Genomic DNA, 24,601 nt, shown 5'->3' on the forward strand with positions numbered 1-24,601 from the left:
ACCAGTAGCGGCTCCTGGCTGTAAATTTAGGTAGGGCAGATTCCGGGTCTTAGTTTATGATAAACACTTTGTAAGCTTTATATCCTAATCGCTGAACACATCAGAAACACACTTTTGGCAGAATTCTAATGTCCTTGTGTTATTCCGCCTGAGGGTGGCGCTCTAATGATGATTGACAGACTTTACACAAGACAAACACATAGAAATGCCATTATATAGTATTTATTGCGTCCGAATGTTGTTTTAGAAAATTGCAAGTTGTGTGGCCTAACTCCAGTGAGGAAAACAAAGTCATGTTTATTCTCAGAACAAAGGTTATTATAGTTTTGCATTTTTCATTAGTTTTTATTTTTATTTCGTTTTGACTTTTTGTTTTCAAACTCAGTTTAGTTTCAATTGGTTTTTAAAATGCATTTGCTAGTTTAGTTTAGCTTTTATTTTTTGAAAATGCTTAGTTTTAGTTTAGTTTTGATTAGTTTTAGTGTTAGTTTGTCCTTTTTTTTTGTAATTTGTTTTATATGTCAGGGGCAAAATTCAAAAAGGTCAGAAAAAGTATTGTGTAATAATAACTCATATCATATCATCATATCATTTTAGAAATATGTATTCAACAATTACACCAGTAGCCTACATATAATGTACATTTGGGCACAAATATGTAAACCGTCTAGGCTACACAAGACTCCGCAGTAAGTGCAAAATGTGTAAGTGACGTGTGCCAGGAAAAAACCTAAATAGCCAACAGACTGAAGAAGACATACATGAACAGTTTGTGTTCAACCCATTTTTGAGCCACAAGTGGAGCTCAATCTGAGAAAAAACCCATATCCCACAGTAGGGCTGGGCGATATGACCAAAATCTCATATCACGATAACGATATATATCACGATATAGTACCTTTTCTGTAAATTCAATCAATTAATAGTTTAAATATTTACCACATGGAAAATACTTTCTTTTAATATATATATAAACTAAAAGAATAGTATATGTATATATATATATATAGAGTATAGAATATAAATATGTACTGTAGCAGGATTTGTGAATTTTAATAGGTATTGCGAACCTACAAATACACTTCCAAACACATATGCACGCACACACATACATAGAAGTCCAAAGCGCAGAGGACGGAAAGGACGCAAGAATACCCATATATGGGAAACAGAGATATCAGCGAAAACCCCCGTCTGAAGCAAGAGACGATTGATGTTGCAAGGCTCAGTCATGAGACTGAGTTCCTCTGGAAAAAACCCAAGAAACTGTATTAGAACAATGTAACCCAGTTCCGTATAAATATGACTGCATTTTGACTGTACGTTGCTGCATTTTTGATTTTGATGTCGATTGCATCCCTAGAGAGAAATCAAATCTCTTCTAGTTTGAATCTAGCTGAATTTCGTTTGGTTTAATTTTGCTCTGCTGTATTATTGTAACTTGAGAAACCTCGGATGAGAACAAGTTCGTATTTACTCCAATTGCTTGAACTGCATCAAGGTAATTAGCCTTTGTAATATTCACTCATACAGGACTGCCCTGTTGAGATTGAATAAGCTGAAGTTTTATAACCTGTAACATTTTCTTTTTAATTTGCTACGAGTTTTAATTTTGTGTAACCAGTGTTTTAATCTTTTGTATAAATAAATTTTTATTTCTAAAAGACAATCACTGTTAAGTTTTTACTTCAGCTATTACAAACAGTTCTAAAAAGCAATAGACAGAGCAATTTATTGATCCTTTTCTAAACAAAGAAAACAAGGATTCCAAGAGAAGTTCTGCTGGATGGTAAGCATGATTTTTATTCATATGTCTAGTAAATGATGTTTATTATTGTTTCCTGGGAGTGTAGGGACTACACCTAGATTTACTGGTATAAATTATAACAAGCTAATGAGGGAGTTATATCTATTCTGACCTGACAGCAAAAGACCACCTAGACACAGAGATACCAGGGGTTATTCAGGAAAGTGAGAGTAATACCAGATCTCACCACATGGGGGCTCGTCCGGGATTGGGTCAATGTCTAATTGCCCAATAAAACCCACAAGAACCTAAGGGAACAATAGTTTTCGAAAAACTAAGACAACGGCTAAATCCAAATGCAAAACAATGTCTCCTTAGTGCTTTGAGGAAGTTACTGAAACAGTTATTTCCTCCTAACCTCAGTAAATATCTCGGGGACGCCTGAGATAAGATTGTTGGTTGGGCACGACAGAGGTAACAAGAGATCTCAGAGGCAGCGCTGTAGGACCATAGAGTACCTAAACTAGAAACCTCATATAAAGAGATTGTTACCAAAAAAGAGCCTCAGAGGAGTGTACAGATTCACACAGTCATGGAAAAAATAACCAATATTACTTTGCTATCGCAAGACCAATTAAATAAAAAATTAAAAGATGCAGGGCTAGTAGGTAATGAGGAACTACTGGCTACTGATGATACATTATATACTTCTAATGAAGCTGGATTAAGTAAATTAGTCCAGGTAGTAGGCCATAAAAGTAGAAGTAAAAAGGTTACCGTTGAAATTGGGGATAGTGATATTACTGTACCAATAATTAAAGGGACCGACATAAGAGTTACCAGGAACGGTGTTCCTGACCCAGACGCTTTAATCACGGCTGACTCCCCCACCCCTTCAGAATACACTGACAGGGAGGGAGCGGCTGGAAGTGACTATGGTCATGTAGGTTTAAACTTTGACATGACGACGGTAGAGACGGGAGCTATTCCTAAACGTAAAAATATATTAGCCGGATTCAGTCCCCTGATAACAGGGGAAGAAACATGGGAAAAAGAAAAGACAGGTTTTAGGCCCTATAAAACATCTACAGATAGAAAAAACAAAGAAAGATATCAAATAAAAGTAGATGAAGAGTCAGAAGGAAGCTCGAGTTCAGAGTATACTGAGGATGAGGAAATACCTCGAAGAAAGATTGTTAATTACAAAAAATCTAGAAGTCAATCTCGCGAGAGGCGAAGTAGCTCTCATCAGAGAGAACATGACAGGCTGGGAGGAAGAACATTTTTGACATGTCCTGGTCTCATTTTTGCTCCCAGAGATTCACAGTTATCAGCTGTAAAGGGAGCGATGCAGAAAATAGTGAAACTAGCTTGCGGACCTACTCCAGATGAAATTCTGGATATGCCCGGAACTAGTTCTAAGGCAAAATTAGATATGCTGGCAGAACAGCTAGACTGCATGCAAAAATCTTGTGTTACTTGTTATTAGGCGAACAGAAAAAAGAAAAACAGGAACCAACAGTTAATGATGTGTGGAAACTCAGAGAAGCCACACACCAGGAAGCACCACCTAATAAAGAAAAAGCGCCCAGAAAACAACAAAAGTCAAATCAGGGCGATAACTTAAATAAAAGAACTATCAAAAAGGATAGTAATGAGAAATATGAGCAAAGGGAGATTAAAAAAGAGGAACCTTCTGATTCTGTGTCTGAGTCTGAGAGGTCAGAGTCTGACACAGAGGGGGAGAGTGACAGTCAGGAAGTGCCCTCTCTGATTAGCACACAGATAGATCTGTCTCTAGTAGCGGCCGTTGCACGGCAGGAAAGAGAAAGAAAAGAGGGGACATCTAAAAAAGAAACGACTCCTAAGCCCAGGCGTGGTCCATCGAGACAGGCCAAGGGTGATGGCATTACTACAATTCAGATGTTACAGAATATGAGATTTCCAGGTGCAAAGGATGATAAAATGCTAAAAGCAAAAATGGTAGCTGATTTAGGAAAATCCATAAATGCTACTAAATCACTGATAGAGCAAATGATTAAATTCCATACAGGATTATCTTTAAAGCTAGAAATCCTAAATGCCCATCATGCACAAGTCTTAGGGACAGATGAGGAAGAGGAATTTAGAGAAGAAGTAGAATCAGTAAAAGCTACAGGTCTGTGGCCTTATATTTCTTATAAAGCCAGCGAAGGCTGGACCGAGCTGGAAATGGTAGCTAAATTGAAGAAACTAGCTCCTGAACTGCCGGGCTGCCAGGTGATAGCAAGTTGGGGATCAGAGACTGATTGGACAGAGCTATCTAAATTTGCAGCCAGATATGACAGAGAATGCAAAAGAAGGAAGAAGTTGAAAGAAACACAAGGTCAATTCAAAAGCAGACCAGCAGAGGGGGTTAGGGTCAAACCAAAGACTGATTTCAAGAAGTTTAACCCAAAATCCAGTGAGGGGAATAAAATGAAACCTCAGAGAAATGATTTTACGAGGAGTATAGATAAGAAATTTAAACCACAGACCAGAAAAGTGCAGAATAGAAAGCCAGAAAGAAATAACAAATATATTGAACCAGAAGACTGGGCAAAAATGAACGAAGAACAGAGAAAAGCCCATATCGAAAAGAGGAACAAAAAAGCAGAACCAAGACAAGAAAGGACACGCACTGTCAAAACCAATAGAACAGAGAGAGAGAAAAAACAATAGGACATAAGAGCTCCAGGAAAAGCGACCATTGCCTCTAGTTTAGTGGAAGAATCAAAAGACCAAGAATTTTTTATTAATTATAATGGTATCAGATTTCTTTTAGATACGGGAGCTGAGGTAACGACAGTAACAAAATTACCCGAAGGGGCAGTTAAGTTAAAAGGAAAATACCGGGTTTTTGGTTTTAGTAATGAAATGAAGCCAGTAACCAGAGATAGGTATTATTGGCAGGGTTTACATTGCATATTAGACAGCTCGAATTTGATGTGTCTAAAGGATGCCATTCTTATTAAAGAGATGAATGAAAAGATTACTGATTCTGACAAAATAATTAGATGGCTTAAACCGGTCGACCTGGAGTCAGAAATGAATAGGGTTATAAACGAGACCCTATTACCAAAGGTAGAGCTGAGAAAATTGTTGGAAAAATATAAAAATCATTATGCAAAAAGCAAAAATGATTGCGGAAAATTGTCCGACAAATATGAACATACCATTGTAGGTGGAATTCCAGCACCACAGAGGCAATACCCTCTAAATAAAGCAGCATATAAAGAAATAGGAGTAACAATAAATGAATTATTGGAAAAAGGGGTAATAAGTATAGGAGAAAATTGTCCTACTAATTCCCCGATTCAGGGCGTGGCCAAGGGGGATGGTTCTTGGCGTTTAGTTTGTAACTACAAGGCTTTGAATAAATTAACGGTACCGGATACCAGGTATTTAATAAATGCACGGGACGCGACAAACGGTTTGAATGGTGGCAAGATATTGTCTAAAATCGACTTAGCTAATGGTTTTTGGTCAATACCATTAGCAAAGGAAAGTCGAGGGCGGACCGCCTTTACCTATGAGGGCAGACAATTCGTCTTCAACCGTTTAGCTCAGGGATTACGCAATGCTCCAAACGTTTTTCAGGCTTCGATTCTAGAGATTTTACAGGAATTGCCGATTACGGTTTATGTTGACGACGTTTTAATAGCCACTCAGACAGTGGACGAACATATGAAGGTGTTGGCAGAAACGTTAAAAAGACTGACAGATGCAGGTTTTCTTTTGAACTTGAAGAAATTAGAGTTGGGAAAAGAAAAGGTTGACTTCCTAGGGTTTGAAATATCAGGTGAGGACCGAGGTATAGCTAAATCAACCCAGGAAAAATTTATTGAATTAAAAAATAAAACTATAACGAACTTGAGAGAATTACAAAGTCTCTTAGGAAGATTAAATTTTGTAAGAGATTTAATACCTGGTTATAGTGCTAAAGCAAAACTGCTGTATAAAGCCACTTCAGGAGAAGATTTTAAGTGGAACGAAAACCTTGAGAAAATCAAATGTGAAATCATAGAAATGGCTTTAAATTCTGGGAGGATCATCAGAAGAGATCCTGACAAAAACCTTATAGTCAAAATTGATAACACACCCGAAGAAATGGAAGTTGTGTTATTCAATGAAGGTAATAGTAAAAGCCCAGTGATGTTTATCTCTCATGAAAAACCAACTACTCAGAGGAAACAAGAGAATTTGTCTGCAGTAGATATATTAGCCACGGTAGCGAGAAATTTGCTAATCATTAAATCATTGGCTGCAGAACGATCTATAATAGTCATTGCCAAAAGTGAAGGTATTGAATTATTGGCCAGGGAAGCGAAGAATTTAGTGAATGAAAATAAGCGTGTTCACACTTTTACCTGGTCAAAATGGACTAAATTAATCAGTGACAATCAGATAGAATTTAGACATGAAAAAACTCCGAAAAAGGAGAAAAAGACTTTGATTAACCCAGCACATTTGTGCTACTTTACTGACGGAAGCTCAGAGAAAGGACAAACGTGGTGGGGTTTTCTGGTGAAATTGAGAGGTAAAATAATCCACAGAGAAAAGGGAAGGTTAGAGGATGACAAAAGTGCTCAGGAAGCTGAAGTTACTGCAGTTGCTAAGGCGTTATCGCACATGAGAACTAATAATCACGTTAAGTGTTTATTAATCACAGATAGCGAATACACGTATTTAGGATTAATTGAACACCTGGATAGGTGGGAACTTAATAGTTTCAATAACGCTAAAGGCAAACCGTTAGCACAGGCAGAATTGTGGAAGAGCATAAGTGAAAATTACAAGGTTGTGAAACCTAAAGTATTGCATCAATCAAGCCACACAGTTCAGACAACGCCTGCAGCAGTTGGAAATAAGGAAATTGACCAATACATACGCATACGTGCGATTACTAAACAGAGTGAAGGGGACTTGCTGCAGAAACTGCATGATGAGCTGTTTCACCCTTCAACAACATATCTTGCGAAATACTGTCAGCAGATGGGCCTACACATTCAGAACTTGAAAACTAATTATCAAAAGATTAAGCTTAACTGTCCTGATTGTAGGAAAGTGATGACCAGTATATATCATGATTTTGGAAAAATCAAAACTGATAAGGAGAATGTTGAAATAAGTGCAGACTTCGCTGGGCCTCTTTTTCCGAAGACAAAGAGGAAGAACGTTTATTTCTTAATTATTGTGGACAATTGCTCTAACTTTATACAACTTTATCCATGTCAGCAAGCAACAAGTGCAGTTGTAGTAGACAGCCTAAAGACTTGGATTAGATACCGTGGAACGCCACAACGTCTGAGAGGGGATAATGCGCATAATTTAACCGGTCGTGAAGTAGAGACCTTCTGCAAAGAGCAGGGTATTACTTTAATTAAGTCGGTTAAGTATGAATCGTGCAGCAATGGCTGCGCGGAACGGGCTATCAAATCGGCTAAACAGTGGTTTGTCAAGAATCAAGGCCTAGGTGAGTGGGATACTTTAATTAATGAATGCACCCATTTCCTTAATTATAGGGTCACGAAGACCAATAGAACTTGTGAACCAGCCGACACAAGCAAAAACCCGTTCACGGTAGGAGATAAAGTATTTATCTTATTAAAGCAAAAACAGGGACGTTTCCGTAGCAAAACGGGGACTGAGGATAAAGTAGTTGAATTAACTTCAAATACTACTGTTAGATTAGAAGCTAACGGGATTTGGTCCATCAGAAAGCTTGTGAAAAGCAAAGATTAATTTATTGAACATGAGTAAGGTATACAGGCCAAAAGTAAGTTTCCAGACGGACGCTAAGTGTCCAGCAGAGGGCACTGTTGTAGTGTGTAAAGACTTTAGTGACTCTTTCTTAGTAAAGATATGGCATAAAGACTGTGTTACAGGAACTGCAACAACCCGAAGGAAACCTACTGACTGTGTGATCTGTGGCAAACAGGATGTTTGTCAACTCCTCTGGGAAGGACCTAGGGAGGTCAGAGAAAGTCAGCATTGGCTTAGAAGTCAAATGACTATCTTACCAAAATGGTTTTGTTCGGACAGGTCCGTAGGATCTTGTTCACTGGGAGATGTAAGCATTTGTGGATCGTGCCGGTTGTCCAGACAACGTTGGTCAGTCTGGCAATATGAATTAACCACGGGAAATTGTGGTTGTAAAACATGCATAGACTGTAAGATACAGTTGAGTCTCAGAGGTCAAGAGTGTAAATGTACTCTAGACGACCAAGGACAACTGAATAAGTGTCCAAGGTGCAAGTTAATGTTAAGAAAACGATGGTTAAAAATTACCAGTTTAAAGGAAGTTTGGCAGTCTAGAAAAACTGAGACAAGTCTAGGCTGCTTAATTGATGATAAAATTATGAATAACTGGGAAGTGAATCCCTTGGCTTTGGTCTGTAATACAGAGAAAGCCTTCCTTTGGGAAAGGCTGTTAAGTTCTGGTGGCCCAATGCCATTGGATTCTGATCCATTGTTGAAAAATAGTGTTTTGGATAAAACGCTGTCAAGGGATACTGACCTGAACCGTTGGAAAACGGTGGTGAGGGATCCATTTTATGACAATGGTTGCTCAATTCAGTTTAAAGAGGAAGGAATGTATAAGGAATCAAATGTGCATGACTTACTTGTTGAATTGATGACCAAAATGTCCTTTCAGGAGGAATTTCCTATATATATGCCTAGAGAATATAGTCATTTTGTAAGGGAAACCTCGTTGACTGTCAGAGCAAGGTCACAACAGACCTTCTTGGGGACAGTTAGAATTAAAGTTAAGCTTGATTCACAAAGGAAAAGCGAATTTTGGCAGGTGAAAGTTTTTATCACCACCACCTCTGATTACCTAGGCATAGGCAAATCAATAGAGGGGGTTAAAGTTGAAAGGATGAACATCAAAAAGCCTAACAAACTGAGCAGAATGTCCGCATGGCTAAAAGGGCAGATAGGGAAAGCTTAGGAGGTTTTTTTGTGCATCTATATCTTTTTGTGTTTTTCAGCAACAGTATGGTGAAACGAGGAAGCGGACTAAGGAGGAAGTATCAGGAGTTACTTCGTATTCGAAGTGAAGTAGGACTGTTCCTGTTAGCCCTACAGATGGTTCTGGTAGTATGTCTCCTTATAGTTGGTTTTGGAATCACAGTAGAAAATCAAACAAATGAGGTAGGAGTAGCCTCCTGTTCTGTTGTTGAGAAACTTGTACCAAAAATATGTTACAATCAAACTGTGAATTTTGATGGTACTATATATGGTCCAAAAATGATAAAGAATATGTTTAAAGGATTTATAAAAGATATAGACAAGTCATTCTGGAACTGCACAGGTACTAAGCGTAGGAGTGCCACAAAAGGACCTAAGATTTATGGAAACAAGAGTGTTAATAATAAAACTAGGTTACGATGGAATTACTTGAAAGGATATAATCAGACACATGTCAAATTACAGGGCCTTAAGTATAATCTTTCGGATGTCTTTAATTTGACGTCTACCATGGTTGTATATAGATTGTGGAATAGTCCAATTCTACAGATCACGAAAATGGATGATTGGGATTGTTTGACTAAAACTGTTGTCCCAATAGTGAAGAGATCTTGGCTGGGAAAGGATAGTTCTGAAAAATCTATTGCCATGACAATAAATGATAAAAGAAAGAGCAGAGGGCGGAGTGGAAGATCCGCTTCAGACGGCTCTAAATATTTGATAAGTAAGAATACATGGAATAATATGGATAATCGGAACCCAGTGCAAAAAGGCTATTGGCCTAAGGGCCTAAACCCGTATGTATTGATAATTGGTATATACAAAAATAGACCTAAACCAGCTTATGTGGAATTAGAATGGGTGACATGTGAGAAGCTCATTATGCCCATTGAAATGTGCGAAAATCACAAGAAATGTCCGTTTCTGAAGAAAAATATATTCCTAAGTGATATACCTGAGAATCAGTTTTGGTATGACATTGATAAACATTGTATGTCTGCTTATGAGACGACATCTGCATGGGTGTGTTATTTGAATGACACCTCGATATGGGATGATAAAGTTTTTGAGCAGCATGGTGCTAACATTATTAAGCTGTGGCATGAATGGATGGGATTACAGGACCCAGATCATGACATGGTGAAAGCAGAAGGTCAACGTATGACATGGACCATTAATGACACCTTGTGGGCAAACGGGGTAGGAGGCAGTAGACTCCATCCAGTGACTTTAAATTATAGCCCTAGGCCTGGATTGTCGTTAGAGCTGGCGAACCATTCGGGTATTATGGAATATATTTTAAATAATATTACTGAACAGCAATATAGATCGGCTATTGTTCTGTATTGTATGGGCTGGTCTAGTGTTCTCCGAGTAACCCATACCAATCAAGGCATCTGGAAGAACCATAGTGATGCAAGTAATAAGGGGACTTTGAGGTGGATTGGCCTATCGAACTTTTTATACAGAGAATGGGACGTTTTTCCGGTTGCGATGGGCCTAGATAAGACCAGTAATCATACGATAACGTGGAGGTCATTTAATAATCAGAAAGCTAATGAAGACATATTCCCAATAACATTTTACTATAGACATAATAGAACTGTGGGACTGAACAGTCACAATATAGCGCATGGTTATTGGAGTACTAAATATTACATACCAATGATGAAACCATCGGAACTGAGACATGGTAATTATAGAGTCATGATGGCCTCGTCAAAATTTGATATTAAAACATCTCAACCGTTCTCACGAAATAGCCTGAGGCCGGAGATTTTGGATAATGATCAAGAAAAGATTAGATCCAGTTCATGGAATTTTGGTTTAGGCAGGTTTGAATTTAGACGAGATGAGGATGTCAAATATTTATGGTTCCCAGGTAAAGAGCAGTATTGTAGCTCTGAGATGTTTGACTCATGGAAGGTCAAAACTCCAGGAACAAGGTTTAGTCCTAATATATCTTGGATGCATGAGGAAGAACATATATTTTGTACTTTTAAAGATCTAATGAGAATTGGAGCTACGACGGCGGGTAGCGCTAAAGCGTGGTACGACATTAGTTCTATAACTAGTGCGGCTCCATTGATGATGATTGCACAGAATCAGGTCATGAAAAAATGCGCTCTAGCCAGGCTGGTTAATAGCGAATCTGAATTAAAAGGATTTTTCTTTCCAATCGATGATTTTATCGAGGGTTTTTCCGTTGGACCGGCATGGGTGTACGTAGCGGATCTAAGTGCCCAATTAATTAAACCGAATAGGGGGGATATTTTTACGGTATATTGGAAAATTCAGAAAAAAGCTATTTTATGGGTTGTAGATAATGTGAAGGATTTTGCGGTCTCTGTTTGGGACCTAATAGTACAATATGGATACTACATAAAAATAGTGATTATCTGCTTAACAATTATCATAGTAATAATTGTCATATTAGTAATGGTGTTTAAATCGACAAAACTGGGGCTGGTGTGCAGGAAACTTTCGAAAGTGTCTGTTTCAGCAAAAACCAGTGAGGAGCAGGAAGGCCTAACTTCCTCAAACAGCAAGTGAGCTGGAGACGGAGGTGTGACCTGTATAGCGAGAGGGGCTATAAGGAGGTCTGTGGGAGTGACAAGATTACAGAACTTGACGGTTGCAGACGGAACCTCGGGCCTTTTCAATTCAAAATTTTTGAGAAATAGTACTTGGGATGATGGCAGGCAATAGCACCAATTCTACATGGCGTTGCGACGAATCTCCAAAGGAGATTGTGAGTATTATCTCTGTAAATTTTTGGTTGATTTCCTATTGGCTTACTGGAATATTGACCAGTCGCATGCCAGAACAAATAGTCTTGATGTGCTTAAGCCTGACCTTATATAATGTTCTTGATGACTTTTCATTAGTGTTAATTTTAATTTCCCAATTACTTCGAAGTTCTCGTTATATTAAAATTTTTGGCTTTAAGGGAATTATCGCAGTTATGATATTTGCCGTGGCCATCGCTGTGTATAACTTGACACAGTGCTATATTAAAATGATTTGGCTTAAATATGTTGGTTTGGGACTGGCATTCCTTACCTACACGTTTTTGGTTATCATTAGCTATAGGAGGAATACAGTTTTAAGACCACTAGTGATTAAGCTAGCGGTACTTTATTTTATTGTTTTATTAATGGCGGGGACTTCCAAAAAAGTGAACGAACCAAAGTTATTTTTTCTGGGTATCCTGGTTGGGATCAATGATTATTCATTAATGTTTAAATTTTTAGACAGATGTAGAAAATAAGTTGTTGGTTCTATAGACCATATAGGATTAGGGGTTCATTTACTTTGAGTTGATTTTTGCTTTGATTTATTGATCAATCACCATTTTATTTTGTTTACTTTCTTGCATGGATGATCGACAATATAGGGGAAATGATTCCTAATTATGATCTTGTTTTAAGTTGATCTGATCTTATGATTTTGTCTTGCTTTGGCAGACAAGTTGAAAAAAAAAAAATGGAATTTTTTTTTTATTATTAATTTTTTTTTCACGATGATAATTTTGTTTTATGTTCATTATTATTATTTGAAAAAAAAAAAAAAAAAGAAATTAATTATTATGAATTTTTTTTTTTTTTTTTTGGTTTATTCTCTTTCGTTTATAATTTCAAATGAAAGTTACAGAAAGGCAATTTAGTGCCATTTTACATGATTTTAGATTATTTCAATTTTTTTTTTTGATTTGATTTATTAATCTGTGTTTGTATTTTCTTTTATTTTTATTGAAGATAAAAAGGGAAATATTAAGTTTTATATGTGGTTACTTAGTATTTTATGTGAATTTTGGGGTTACTGTGCCTAAGAGGTAATAACAACAGTTGATTTGCGATTGTTTTATTCTGTGTTATTGCTATAGGGTCCAGGAGACAGGAGACTTGCCAACGGATGTGGGATGTATAAAGTGTGTGATGAATGTTTAGAGGTTAAATGTTACCCGTTGAAAATTGAAGCATACAAACGGGATTGTTTTGAGTTTAAGAACTTCTGTCAATCATGTATACTTTCCAAGGGTTATTACATGGCCGAAATGAAAACATTTGCTTTTTATGATCGAGGGGCTGACTTTACTGGTCCAGGCTGCACTCATTACTTAACCTATGATGCAATGAGATTTATCATTGCGATGAAATGGCTGATCATCGATTTAGATGACGCACTTGAACTACTAATTGGGAACAGGGAACGTGTGACCAAGACTACGTGCTGTGTTGACATTCAGACCTACCTATGGAAAAATAAGGTGGTCTCGGGGTTTTGTACTAAACAAGCACGTGCTAACGGGCGAATTGTTTATGCAAATGTGATTGATCCATTAGATTTGTCTTCACCGCCTGACACAAGCCCGGTGGGAGCTGAGAGTGTTGGACGAGAGCTTGGCGGACAGTGGTTCCGAGCTGGCTCTGTACCCAGAGGATCTGGTGAAATTGGATCAGGCCCCGAGACACCGGGACTCGTTCAGGTGGAAACCTGTGTCCCAGCGGTGGTTCCGCAGAAGCATGGAGAGTCTGTTGACCCAGCACGGGAGAGTGACGATGGGTTTCTTCCATCGGGAAAGTCAATTAGTATATAGGTTTCATGAGTGTTGCTTAGACTTCATTATTCCAACGCAATTTGTTTTTAAAGTTAAAATTGATGAACTTGATGTGATTTACCCTAGGAATTTTCTTAGAGAGCAGCATGATGGAATTGACAGGAGGATTGTACATGAAAGTGCCATTGTACGTTCGAGAGGGGGTGTAGCAGGATTTGTGAATTTTAATAGGTATTGCGAACCTACAAATACACTTCCAAACACATATGCACGCACACACATACATAGAAGTCCAAAGCGCAGAGGACGGAAAGGACGCAAGAATACCCATATATGGGAAACAGAGATATCAGCGAAAACCCCCGTCTGAAGCAAGAGACGATTGATGTTGCAAGGCTCAGTCATGAGACTGAGTTCCTCTGGAAAAAACCCAAGAAACTGTATTAGAACAATGTAACCCAGTTCCGTATAAATATGACTGCATTTTGACTGTACGTTGCTGCATTTTTGATTTTGATGTCGATTGCATCCCTAGAGAGAAATCAAATCTCTTCTAGTTTGAATCTAGCTGAATTTCGTTTGGTTTAATTTTGCTCTGCTGTATTATTGTAACTTGAGAAACCTCGGATGAGAACAAGTTCGTATTTACTCCAATTGCTTGAACTGCATCAAGGTAATTAGCCTTTGTAATATTCACTCATACAGGACTGCCCTGTTGAGATTGAATAAGCTGAAGTTTTATAACCTGTAACATTTTCTTTTTAATTTGCTACGAGTTTTAATTTTGTGTAACCAGTGTTTTAATCTTTTGTATAAATAAATTTTTATTTCTAAAAGACAATCACTGTTAAGTTTTTACTTCAGCTATTACAAACAGTTCTAAAAAGCAATAGACAGAGCAATTTATTGATCCTTTTCTAAACAAAGAAAACAAGGATTCCAAGAGAAGTTCTGCTGGATGGTAAGCATGATTTTTATTCATATGTCTAGTAAATGATGTTTATTATTGTTTCCTGGGAGTGTAGGGACTACACCTAGATTTACTGGTATAAATTATAACAAGCTAATGAGGGAGTTATATCTATTCTGACCTGACAGCAAAAGACCACCTAGACACAGAGATACCAGGGGTTATTCAGGAAAGTGAGAGTAATACCAGATCTCACCACAGTACTCAAAAATGTACTCTTTCATATGTGATTATTTTTCTCCCTTTATTTAGAACTTCAGGGCAAATGTTTGATTAAGAATGTAGAAATATAAAATATGAATGAAATATAAAAGCCCAACATAAAATATTGATATATAAAATGCCAAATGTAAACATTGTACTTTCAAGTTTAAAATGTAGCAGCAATCAGGGCTGTGAATCTGTTCAATGAACAAAAACAAACGAACAAAATTTTGACAGGAACATAACCAGAAAAGGAAACAAAATCTAATTTAATCGTTCTCAGACACACTTATTTGAAAAGGCCATTAACCGGTTATTAACATTATTTGATCATTCTGTTAAATATTTTAATTTGGCAGTCAACCAATCATGAATTCAAATAATAGGCTAGGCTACTGTGCAAATGTGATATTGACGCATAGCCAATATCAACGTGAGTGAAATGCCCGTGCTCAGCTGTCAAGTCATAGGTAGCCTATGTCGCAATGGCAATGCGCTGGCGTTAGTTTTCCCGAGGATGTATATGCTACTGTATATGTCACCAAATGTCAAACAATTAGGCCTACATTTCAGTGAAAATGAATAGCAGGTAATATGCAACTTTTTGTTTTTGAAACCAGCGAAAATTGCAGGATAGATTGATTCAAACAATGTCACATCACGCACTTAAAGCTCTTCTGTGAACGGAGGAAACAGAATAAAACGCACACGTTCTAGCATTGCTAACATGACATCGCAGCATGTTCATTATCAAAATAAAATAGTCAACCAAACATATAGAAAGTTAACCAAACCATGTCCATGCTACAGAGGTAGCCCCTCGTTTAGGAACGAGCTCCTCGGTTTGTCTTGGCTGGTCCTTCTCCTGCTCGGAGCCACCCGGTTCTGTCTCCCCTTCACTCGCCATTATTCACGTTTCTGCTTGCGTCCCCGTGGTTGCGTGTAAGATTGCAGTCATCCAAATGATGAAAAAGTTTTGTCGTAAACAATGTTTTTTGCAACACCACGATATAAACGATAGAGCATAATATGAAACAATATACTTTTTATATTGTCCATACGATATCGTCATATCGCACAGCCCTATCCCACAGCTGTACAATTTTCACACCCTATACTAAATTTACCCTATATACAACTAATCTGGATTGAAGCAGGAAATATTCAGTGTAAGAGTAAAAACATGACATAACATTATTTAATTTTCGAATCACAGCTTATGGTGTTTTGACATCGACAACCCAACTGCATTTTACCTCAAACTTGCAACTAGTTAACTTTCTAAAGAAGGCGCAATCGCTTCTCGGGTCGACATTAACACACAGCCAAAATATTATTCAGAATTTAAAATACTTTTATACCACTTTTTATTATGTAAAGGTGTTCACGAGAGACCAACCTTTAGCAAACTGCTTGATTTCAACGAACACTCGTTTTCATGGAGACGCGGTGTGTGCACGAAGGGGAGGGGCTGTGTGTGTGTGTGTGTGTGTGTGTGTGTGTGTGTGTGTGTGTGTGTGTGTGCGTGTGAGCGCGCGTGTGTGTGTGTGTGTGTGTGTGTGTGTGTGTGTGTGTGTGTGTGTGAGTGAGCGCGTGAGAGACGCGTGAGTGACAGAGAGACGGAGGGAGAGCAGGGAAAGGATGAATAATGAAACGCAATATGTGGCAGCCGGTGTTTTGCTCTATAAAAGACATTGACAAAGACGAAAACTCTAAAATTGTATTTTATTTTAGTTAGTTTTGCCAAACACACATTACAGTTTTAGTTCGTTTTTTGAATTGCCTCGTTTTTATTTTTATTTCAGTTAACGACAATGTTTTTTTCTCACCTAGTTTTCGTTTTTTCGTTCGTTTTCGTTAACGATTATAACCTTGCTCAGAACACACATATAACAAACATAAAAGAATTGCTGTAAATAAAGGCTATTCACGTAAGGCTATTCACTTGCTTTCTTTAATTTCATACGCTACTCTATATAGGGAGAACAGACACGCCAAATAGTTACTGACCTGATACAGACTAATATACACATAGCTGAAGTGGACTGATATCGTCGTGTTCTAGAGCAAGGTTTACGTAAGGTAAATAAACGGGTCAGTCTGAAATCTGCACTAATGGCTCTCAATTAGAGCGCGCTGCAGTTCCATTTTCCACCACAGATTTACACTGGAAGAACGTGTGGCGCTGTTGAGCTGAGGAGGATCCGAGACCGGCTGCCCTGCTTAGTATCATGAATACATGCCTGTCGAATCTATGCGCTTCATTTTAATTTATACTGCTCACTTTACGACTTTAACCCTTTCATGCATAGAGGTCACTACAGTGGACAGCTATTAAAAAAGCATTTTCTTGCATTTGCATGGGTTTGATGGCATAGTTGCACACAGGGCCGTGCAGAGACCTCTGGAGGGGCAGGTGCTCAAAGTATAAAAAGGGGCACATGGAACAAGGCTTTAAATAGGGCTGTGCTCAAAATATCAATACAGCAATATATCAATATGGATGATTCTGTATCGATACGGCAGCAAATGCATTGATGCAGGTTTGAAAAAGAAACAGAACAGAAAAGACTAATTTTAAGTTTAAAAGTAAAAAAAATAAAATGTATGTGCACCTATTAATAACTCTGGGATTAGAAACTGAAGTATCTTAAGTTGTCCCAACCTGATGGATTTTTCTTCTCTGTTAAACAGAATAATAAAGAACAGCTGTAATAGTAAACTGTGTAGGACAAAATCAACGTGGCCCATGTTTCGTAGAGTACAGTATAGTTTTATTTAAAGGAGTCATGACCTGTAATTTTCACTTTTCCACGAGAAAAAATGTATGTTATGATTGCCTAACGATTATACACTGGCCGGGAAGCCGATATTTAAAAGTGAAGCGTTTGTTTACCCCTGGGTTCGTCAACCAGCCCACGTGCACACGCACTCAAATACGTGCAGGATATACCATATATGGACACCGCAGACCTATGCTGCAGGAAGCCCGCCCTGACCCTCTCCCCCTCATATTCAGTCGAGCGCCGCCATGAATTCCGATTCGAAGTACGCACTCGACCGTGAAAGATGCAGAAACGTGGTGCACACGTGAGTTGCTCTGTTGTTGACTGCCAGAATCAACATGGAAATGTTTTTTTCTCTCCCAAGAACGGACCAAGCTATCAGGGACCAGTGGATTAAATTCATTTTTAATGACGCGGTTCCTACAACCCTTCCCACTGGCTTAGGTGTCTGTGCTAAACATTTTACAAAAATTGCGTTGCAATGATAAGATCTTTATTCACGCGATCAACAGACTGTCTGTCATCTGCTCAGTCAGTGCTCATCATGCTGCAACCTTTCATGTGATGGAATAGATTTAAATATAATGCTTTAAACGATACTTTTCACGATTTGTTAATCTCGATAGCTGTAATAGTAAAAACGTAGTAAAAGTTTTCGACAGAGTTCATGTAATACTATTAGCTATTTCATATGCAAGCAATCACAGCAGTGGGCGTTTGCACTGCAGTCTCACAGCAGACACGCCCCTTAAAACAGAGCGTTCAAATCTGAGGCTGAAATCAGGCTTGGAAAAATGGCTTTTATTTATAAATTATGACCATTTTTGATGTAAAAATCATACTAACATTATAAGGGCACCCCAGGCAACATTATAAAATAATAAAACAATCCAGTTCATGACTCCTTTAATGCCATGTCAGCATCTGTGGCTACTTTCATGGCATAAACTGATTTACAAAAATACAAGAGTTACATTTATACAATGAAAATAAAAACAAAGCAAACAGAAAAAATACAGCAATTAATACTTTACAAGATTTTTAACATTAATGTGATACCTGTTCTGGTAAATTCTTACTAAAGTCCTTAAGTGAGTTTGCTGCCTTTGCTGTTGCTGCTGCTGCTGCTGCTGCTGCTGCTGATGATGATGATGATGATGATGATGATGCTGATACTGCTGGAGTTGATCTGAGACTGTAGACAAACAAACATATAGGAGATATATTAGCTGATTAAACAATTTTTATGTGACCATGACAAGATGTAAAGATTGCTGACAGTGTTTGGAACTGGCTCACTAGCTCACTGACCTGCTGTAAAGCTGCAGATTCTGCCCAGGCTGGTAGAGGAGATGTTCACAGAGGCTGCTGCACACAAAACATAAGATAGGCTACTGGTAGGCCTTGCCAGTGTTGTGATAATAATTTAAGGCACTCTAAGTTTTTTTTAAATTAATACTGTAGAAATAATAACAATAGTTTAAAGTATAAATAATAGTTTTTAGTCAAATAACATAAAAAGACCAGACCCTCTGAAACTTGTCTCACTCAAACAGCAAGCTAACGTTACTTCTACAGCCTACACACAGCAATATAAACAACATCTCTGTCTGCATGCTCTCTTCACGTCGTTCTTGCAAAATAATAAGTAAACAAACATTAAAAGCACTTCGCTGAGAATGAAACACCACTTACCAGCAGCCGCAGAGTTGAAGATATCGGCTGTGTCCAAATTCAGGGTCTGCATCCTCCTTAGGATCCTTCCTACCCGGTTGAAGGAGGAGGGGTCCTCCGACGACCGCAAAACCCGGAAGTCGGTGTTTGTGAATTTGGACAGCCTACCCTTCTTTCAGTTCCCTCCCTTACCCGTTGCTCATATCCTGTCGCCTAGCAACCGTGACAGCGCTAAGCAAGAAGCGGGAAAATGGACAAACAAGTTATTCTCCTCATTTAAATTATTTTGGAAGAAATAAAGCAATTAAATAAATTAAATACTTTCTTTGCTCGTTGTCAGAGAGTTTTTTATATCAGACTACAAGACAGTCATATCCAGGTAAGCCATTATAGCCTATTTTTATTTATGTTTTTAAGTATTCTGCTAATTTCCCCTACAAATTCATTGAGCCGAAGCATAAACTTTAGCTTGTTTTGTCAGAGAAACTCTATCTATCTATCTATCTATCTAAATAATGATATAGATTATATATATATATATATATATATATATCAATAATATGTATATAATTATTCATGTAATATGTATAATGTGCATTGTATTAAAAAATAATTGGAGTTTTGATATTTAAATTTGTCTTAAATTAGAATAATGCTTTTATCTGTTAAACACTTATTCTAATGTACTAATTATATTATGTATTTGTTCTCTACTTTTCCTTAACCAGACCAGACCCCGTTACTGCAGGATTAACCTGAGTGTCCCAGTTTTGGACCGTTTCTTCAGCCAGGAAGATCCCCGACCAGACTTTCGGCTGAGCAGGGAGTCTCTGGCAGTGTTGCAGAACCTCCTGAACCAGGAGAGAAGACATGGGTGGGGTGCTACAATAGAGACCCTGGTGTTTCTCTTCTGGTTGGCCTGTGGAGCATCCTACAGGGTGGTCTCAAGAGTGTTTGGGATGCCCCGGTCCACCGTCCACTACATTGTCCACCGGGTGACTGAGGAGGTGGTGGCCATTCGCCACAAGGTCATCTTCCTCCCGAAGACCCCGGAGCACCTGGAAGAAGTGTCCCGCGGGTTTGCAGGGCTGGCACACCACAGAGCTTTTATCAAAGCTGCAGGTGCCATCGACGGCTGTCACATCCGCATGAAGCCTCCGAGCGGCCCTGATGGTCAGTGCTACAGAAACAGGAAACTGTTTCCATCCATAATCCTTCAGGCTGTTTGTGACCATCAGGGCCGCTTCATCGATACGTACGTGGGCTGGCCTGGATCGGTGCACGACTCCAGGGTGCTCCGCCACAGCCCACTGTACGCTCAGTCATCCTACCCTCCTCCAGGGCATTTCATCTTGGCCGATGGAGGATATCCATGCCTCCAACGGCCTCTCCCCCTCATCACTCCTTACAAGAGGCAGGTGCTAGGTGTGGGAGCGCAGCGCTTTAACAGCCATCATTCCAGGGCACGCTCCATTATAGAGCGTGCTTTTGGAATGATGAAGACAAGGTTCCGGTCCATCTTCTTGCAAGCGCTGAAGGTGCACTACACCTTTGTTCCTCATGTAAGTTACCAGCCAGCGTTATATTAAATTATTTTTTTTCAATATCACAATATACTAAATTTATATATGCTATTGCAGGTTGTGACAGCATGCACCATCCTCCACAACATCTGCCTCAGTGCCGGAGACGTGTTGGCACCTGAGGATGAGCCTGAGGACGATGTGGAGGAAGATGAGGGGGAGGCTGACATGGAGGCCGTCAGCGGTGCTCAGTGGCGGGACCAACTCTGTGCTCAGGTGTCTGCCCTGGAGGTTGTACCACCAGGTCATGACTACCTTTAACAAGCAAGTAAACAATAACTTTAATATCTTATTTAAAAAGTACTTTGTCATGAAAGGATTGGATTCAATTTCTCCTGTTTACATATTTATTAATGCATGTTACAGATGTGACAGCCGTTGATTGAGTCGCTCTGCAAACCCTGCTGGTGGACGATGTAGTGGACAATGGGAGGAGACATCCTGAAGCTCTCTGCAGACCACCCTGTGATGTTTCACTCGCCAACCAGAGGACCAGCCACGGATCCCTGCTGCACTCCATCCATGTCTCTCATCCTTTCAGCGGCTCCAGCAACACTGCCAGGGACTCCCGTTGTAATTAAACATAAAAATGGTCCAATACCTGGTCACTCAGATTAATCCTGCAGTGATTTGTTAAAATATGTTGTCCTGTAAATAGTTCTGTAAATAGTTTCTGTATGTTCTTGAATTTTGTTACCTCAATTTTGTTTTCTGAATGTTATTAAATAATTATACACTTCATTTTCTTTACAAATGTTCCTTTTACTTTGAAAAGTATGGAAAATAAAAAAGAAATACAATGAATGAGAAGTATTTCTTTCAAACAATTTATTTCAAACAACTGAAGCTAACAATGGAAAAAATGTAATCCCTCCCACTCCCCCCCCCCCCCAAAAAAAAAAAAAAATATTTGGGGACCAAACGCTCCAGAATGGAGAAGAGCCTGTCCATCCTCTCCCTGCTCTCCTGTGCCCTCCTCTCTTCAGCCTGTGCTTTCCTCTCTTCAGCCTCTCTCTGCTGCCTCATGTCCTCCCTGATGAGGTCTAACAGCTCCTGGTCACTGTCCCTTCTCCTCTTCTTCGCTGCTGGCTGCCTATCTCCTTCCCTCTCTTCTTCCTCTCTCTCCTCTTGGTCACTCACTGCTGCACTTGGCCCTGGAGTGTCCATAGGGATGGAGGCAATAAGGACAGGGGGGCAAATTGAAGGCCTTTGTCCTAAAACCTCATCCATTTGGACAAACCAGGGCCAAGTAGCAGCAGTGGGCTTCCCAATCACTCCCTCTCCTGACCCTGGATACTTGCATTCCTAAAAGACAAGTAAAATCTAAACTGTTCACAAAACATGTCAGCTTAAACCTAGGATTTTTTTTAACTGTTACTAACAAAAATATTATTTTCTATATATGGACATACTTTATATTTCTTTTTTAAATTGTCCCACTTTTTCTTTGCTTGGGCTGGTGTCACTTTACCAGACAGGCCCATCTTCTCCAAAACTATCCTAATGTAGGAGAAAAAGAGAAAATATTGGAATTGTGTTAATCACAGATATCAAAACGACAATTGTGGAACAATACTGTACAGAATTATACTACAAAATGACAAAACAAGAGAAGTAAGAAAATGTTTCAGCTGTTTAATGACTGCAGGAAATGTTATCTGTACTGCACAAAACAAAAAAGAAACAAAACTGCCTTGATATTACAATGGGATTTCTAAATAGATTTATTCCTGTACCTCCATCCCACAGTGGCAGAGTTCTTTGCTCCGGTGAAGAGCTCATCGTTCTCTCCCCGGAGCTTTATAAACACTTCTGTCTGCTCTTTCGTCCCTAGAAGCGTTAAAAACAGCTTCAATCACTAACAAATTAGCTGTGTGTAAGGGGATATTCACACAGGCAGTAAGGAAGAAGCTAGTTTACGAAAGTAATGTTTGTTTTTTTTACATATAAACGTACAAATGTAAAAAAAAAATGCTTAACGCTAAAACAAAATGCCTAACTAGACAACCACTGAAAAAATATATTTTTTTTAAAGCCAGTTTTGAAAAAACTTACATCGAAAAGCATACTCCTCTCCCACTCCGCTACCGCTCGCTTCGTCCGCCATTACGCTCTGCCGAAAAGAATTATGGGATAGGTAGGACGGGAAAGGATCCACCACACCCATCCTTCCAATTCGAAGGATCCCCCCAATCCTCTCCCCCTCCCCCTCCCCAGCTCCTCCTCCCCCAGCTCCTCCTTCCCCAGCTCCTCCTCCCCCAGCTCCTCCTTCCCCAGCTCCTCCCTCCCCTCCCCAGCTCCTCCCTTCCCAGCTCCTCCTTCCCCAGCTCCTCCTTCCCCAGCTCCTCCTCCCCCAGCTCCTCCTCTCGTCAGTCAGGATTTGGCCTTCTGATTGCCCTTTGAATCAGAATAAATTCTCGAATTATGTACTTAAAATCTTGAATTAATGATATCTGCAATACCTTCATGTTGGTTCTGTTCTGTTTACCCTAAGAGAGGTTATTGCTGCTCTTATCCATGCTAGTTATTTTAATAAAAAAAATTCAACAGATGAATTACTTCTATATGAGAATAACAGTGAATATTTTTTAACCACATGATATCAGAACTGAAACAACTTTAGCCATAAAAAACACATTTAAACTCACCAACCAGACGCCAGAAACACAAGCAGAGCAAAACAGGGAGAAACATCTTCATGGGTTTCAGTCCACAAATATGAAAAGACAAACTCTTCAAAACTGGTTCAGTAATAAAATGACAGATGCGCTGATGTGAAGCTGCTCTGTAGTAAAGTGAAGTGAAACTCTACAATCAGTTAAAATAACTGCACATCTTTAAGTGTTAATGTGTGACTGTCTAACTCTTTCTTAGCTGATTAATTCACACTCTGAACATTGTCAGTTTGTCACTTTGAGCTCCAGTAGGCCTCAACTTCCTGTAAGTCACTGGTGACACTTTCAACAGAAATAAACTGACCAATAACGTGTTAAAAACATCTTAAAGCAACAGTTTGATCTTGTCATGAGATCCTGTGAGTGTTTGGCTCTGCTCTCTCCTGTAACTCTCTTCAGGACGTTTGTAATTGTAACCTTTTTAATAAAAAAAATATATTTACAAGGTAGATGTAAACAAATTTTAAAAGGTAAATATAAGCCTTTTCTTTAAATAATTTTTATTGTGTTTTATTATTGACAAATTTGGGGAGAGGATACATATTCCAAAACTGAAAATACAGTATGAGAATTAACTGCACAATTACTAGACATGTTTTCCTTGGATATTATACAATTTGCAAGCACAATTTGTGAAAAAAAAAAAAAAAAAAAATTTGACATGCTTCCAACTGTGAACCAATTTGGTAGAATATATATATAAATATATTAGGGGTGTAACGATACGCGTATTCGTATCGAACCGTTCGGTACGAGGCTTTCGGTTCTGTTTTCGGTAGGCATTACGTACCGAACGGTTTGTTGGACCATTTTTTCTGCCGACCAAAATTTCGTTATTTCAAATGAAGGCGCGTCGCGGGTGGCAAGCACGCTCATAGAGGCTGGCGCGACCACAACATCATCTGGCAAATGCAATGCAAGGAACGAAACTGAGCTACTCTTATTGTGTTCGCGTGGACCGTTTATCAGTTTTGACCTGTGAAGCGGGACTCGCGAGCCCTATGCGCAAGCCTGATCAAGCAACACCACACAGTGCTAAGAGATCCAGACCAGTAAAGAAAGCATTTGAATTTCAAATGCTTTTTGAATTCGCCACTGAAGTAATAACATCGCTGCGAGATCTAGTGAGAAACATGCACATTTCTCTGTTATTAACGGATCAAACAGCACTGACGTGGAAACCAGGAAGAAACATCGTGCCATGAATGAACTGGCCAGTGTCCACAGATCAGCAACATTCACCGTGGAATGGATTTGCTGTAGTAACACCAACTGCAAGGTATGGAAGTTTGTCAGGAATAGTGGGCTTTCAAGTAACTTTACGTCGGTTTTATTTTGACATTATGAATACAATTGCTGCCCTCAAATGTTAATCTGAACTAAAATAAACCTTTGTTTATAACTAGCT

The 24,601-nt window shown here is 38.9% G+C and overlaps 1 protein-coding gene and 1 long non-coding RNA gene across 2 annotated transcripts in view; one reads left to right on the top strand and one right to left on the bottom strand.

Annotated features, from left to right (window-relative positions):
* Positions 1–23,319, bottom strand: part of LOC309474946 (uncharacterized protein) — a gene marked incomplete at its 3' end in the record, with an annotated part of 99,198 nt that extends 75,879 nt beyond the window's left edge. Inside the window, exon 1 of the mRNA XM_082137564.1 lies at positions 23,167–23,319. Within this exon, the coding sequence (XP_081993690.1) occupies positions 23,167–23,218 (52 nt within the window). The 5' untranslated portion in view covers positions 23,219–23,319. The remainder of the gene's footprint in view (positions 1–23,166) is intronic.
* LOC309475426 lies at positions 1,037–14,142 on the top strand. Its single transcript, XR_014197647.1, has 2 exons — positions 1,037–1,789; positions 7,291–14,142. It is a non-coding gene; the product is annotated as an uncharacterized lncRNA (long non-coding RNA).
* Positions 23,320–24,601: the final 1,282 nt, after the last annotated feature.

Source organism: Leuciscus leuciscus (assembly GCF_965113295.1).
Source record: "Leuciscus leuciscus genome assembly, chromosome: 15".
NCBI classification, from domain to species: Eukaryota; Metazoa; Chordata; class Actinopteri; order Cypriniformes; family Leuciscidae; genus Leuciscus; species Leuciscus leuciscus.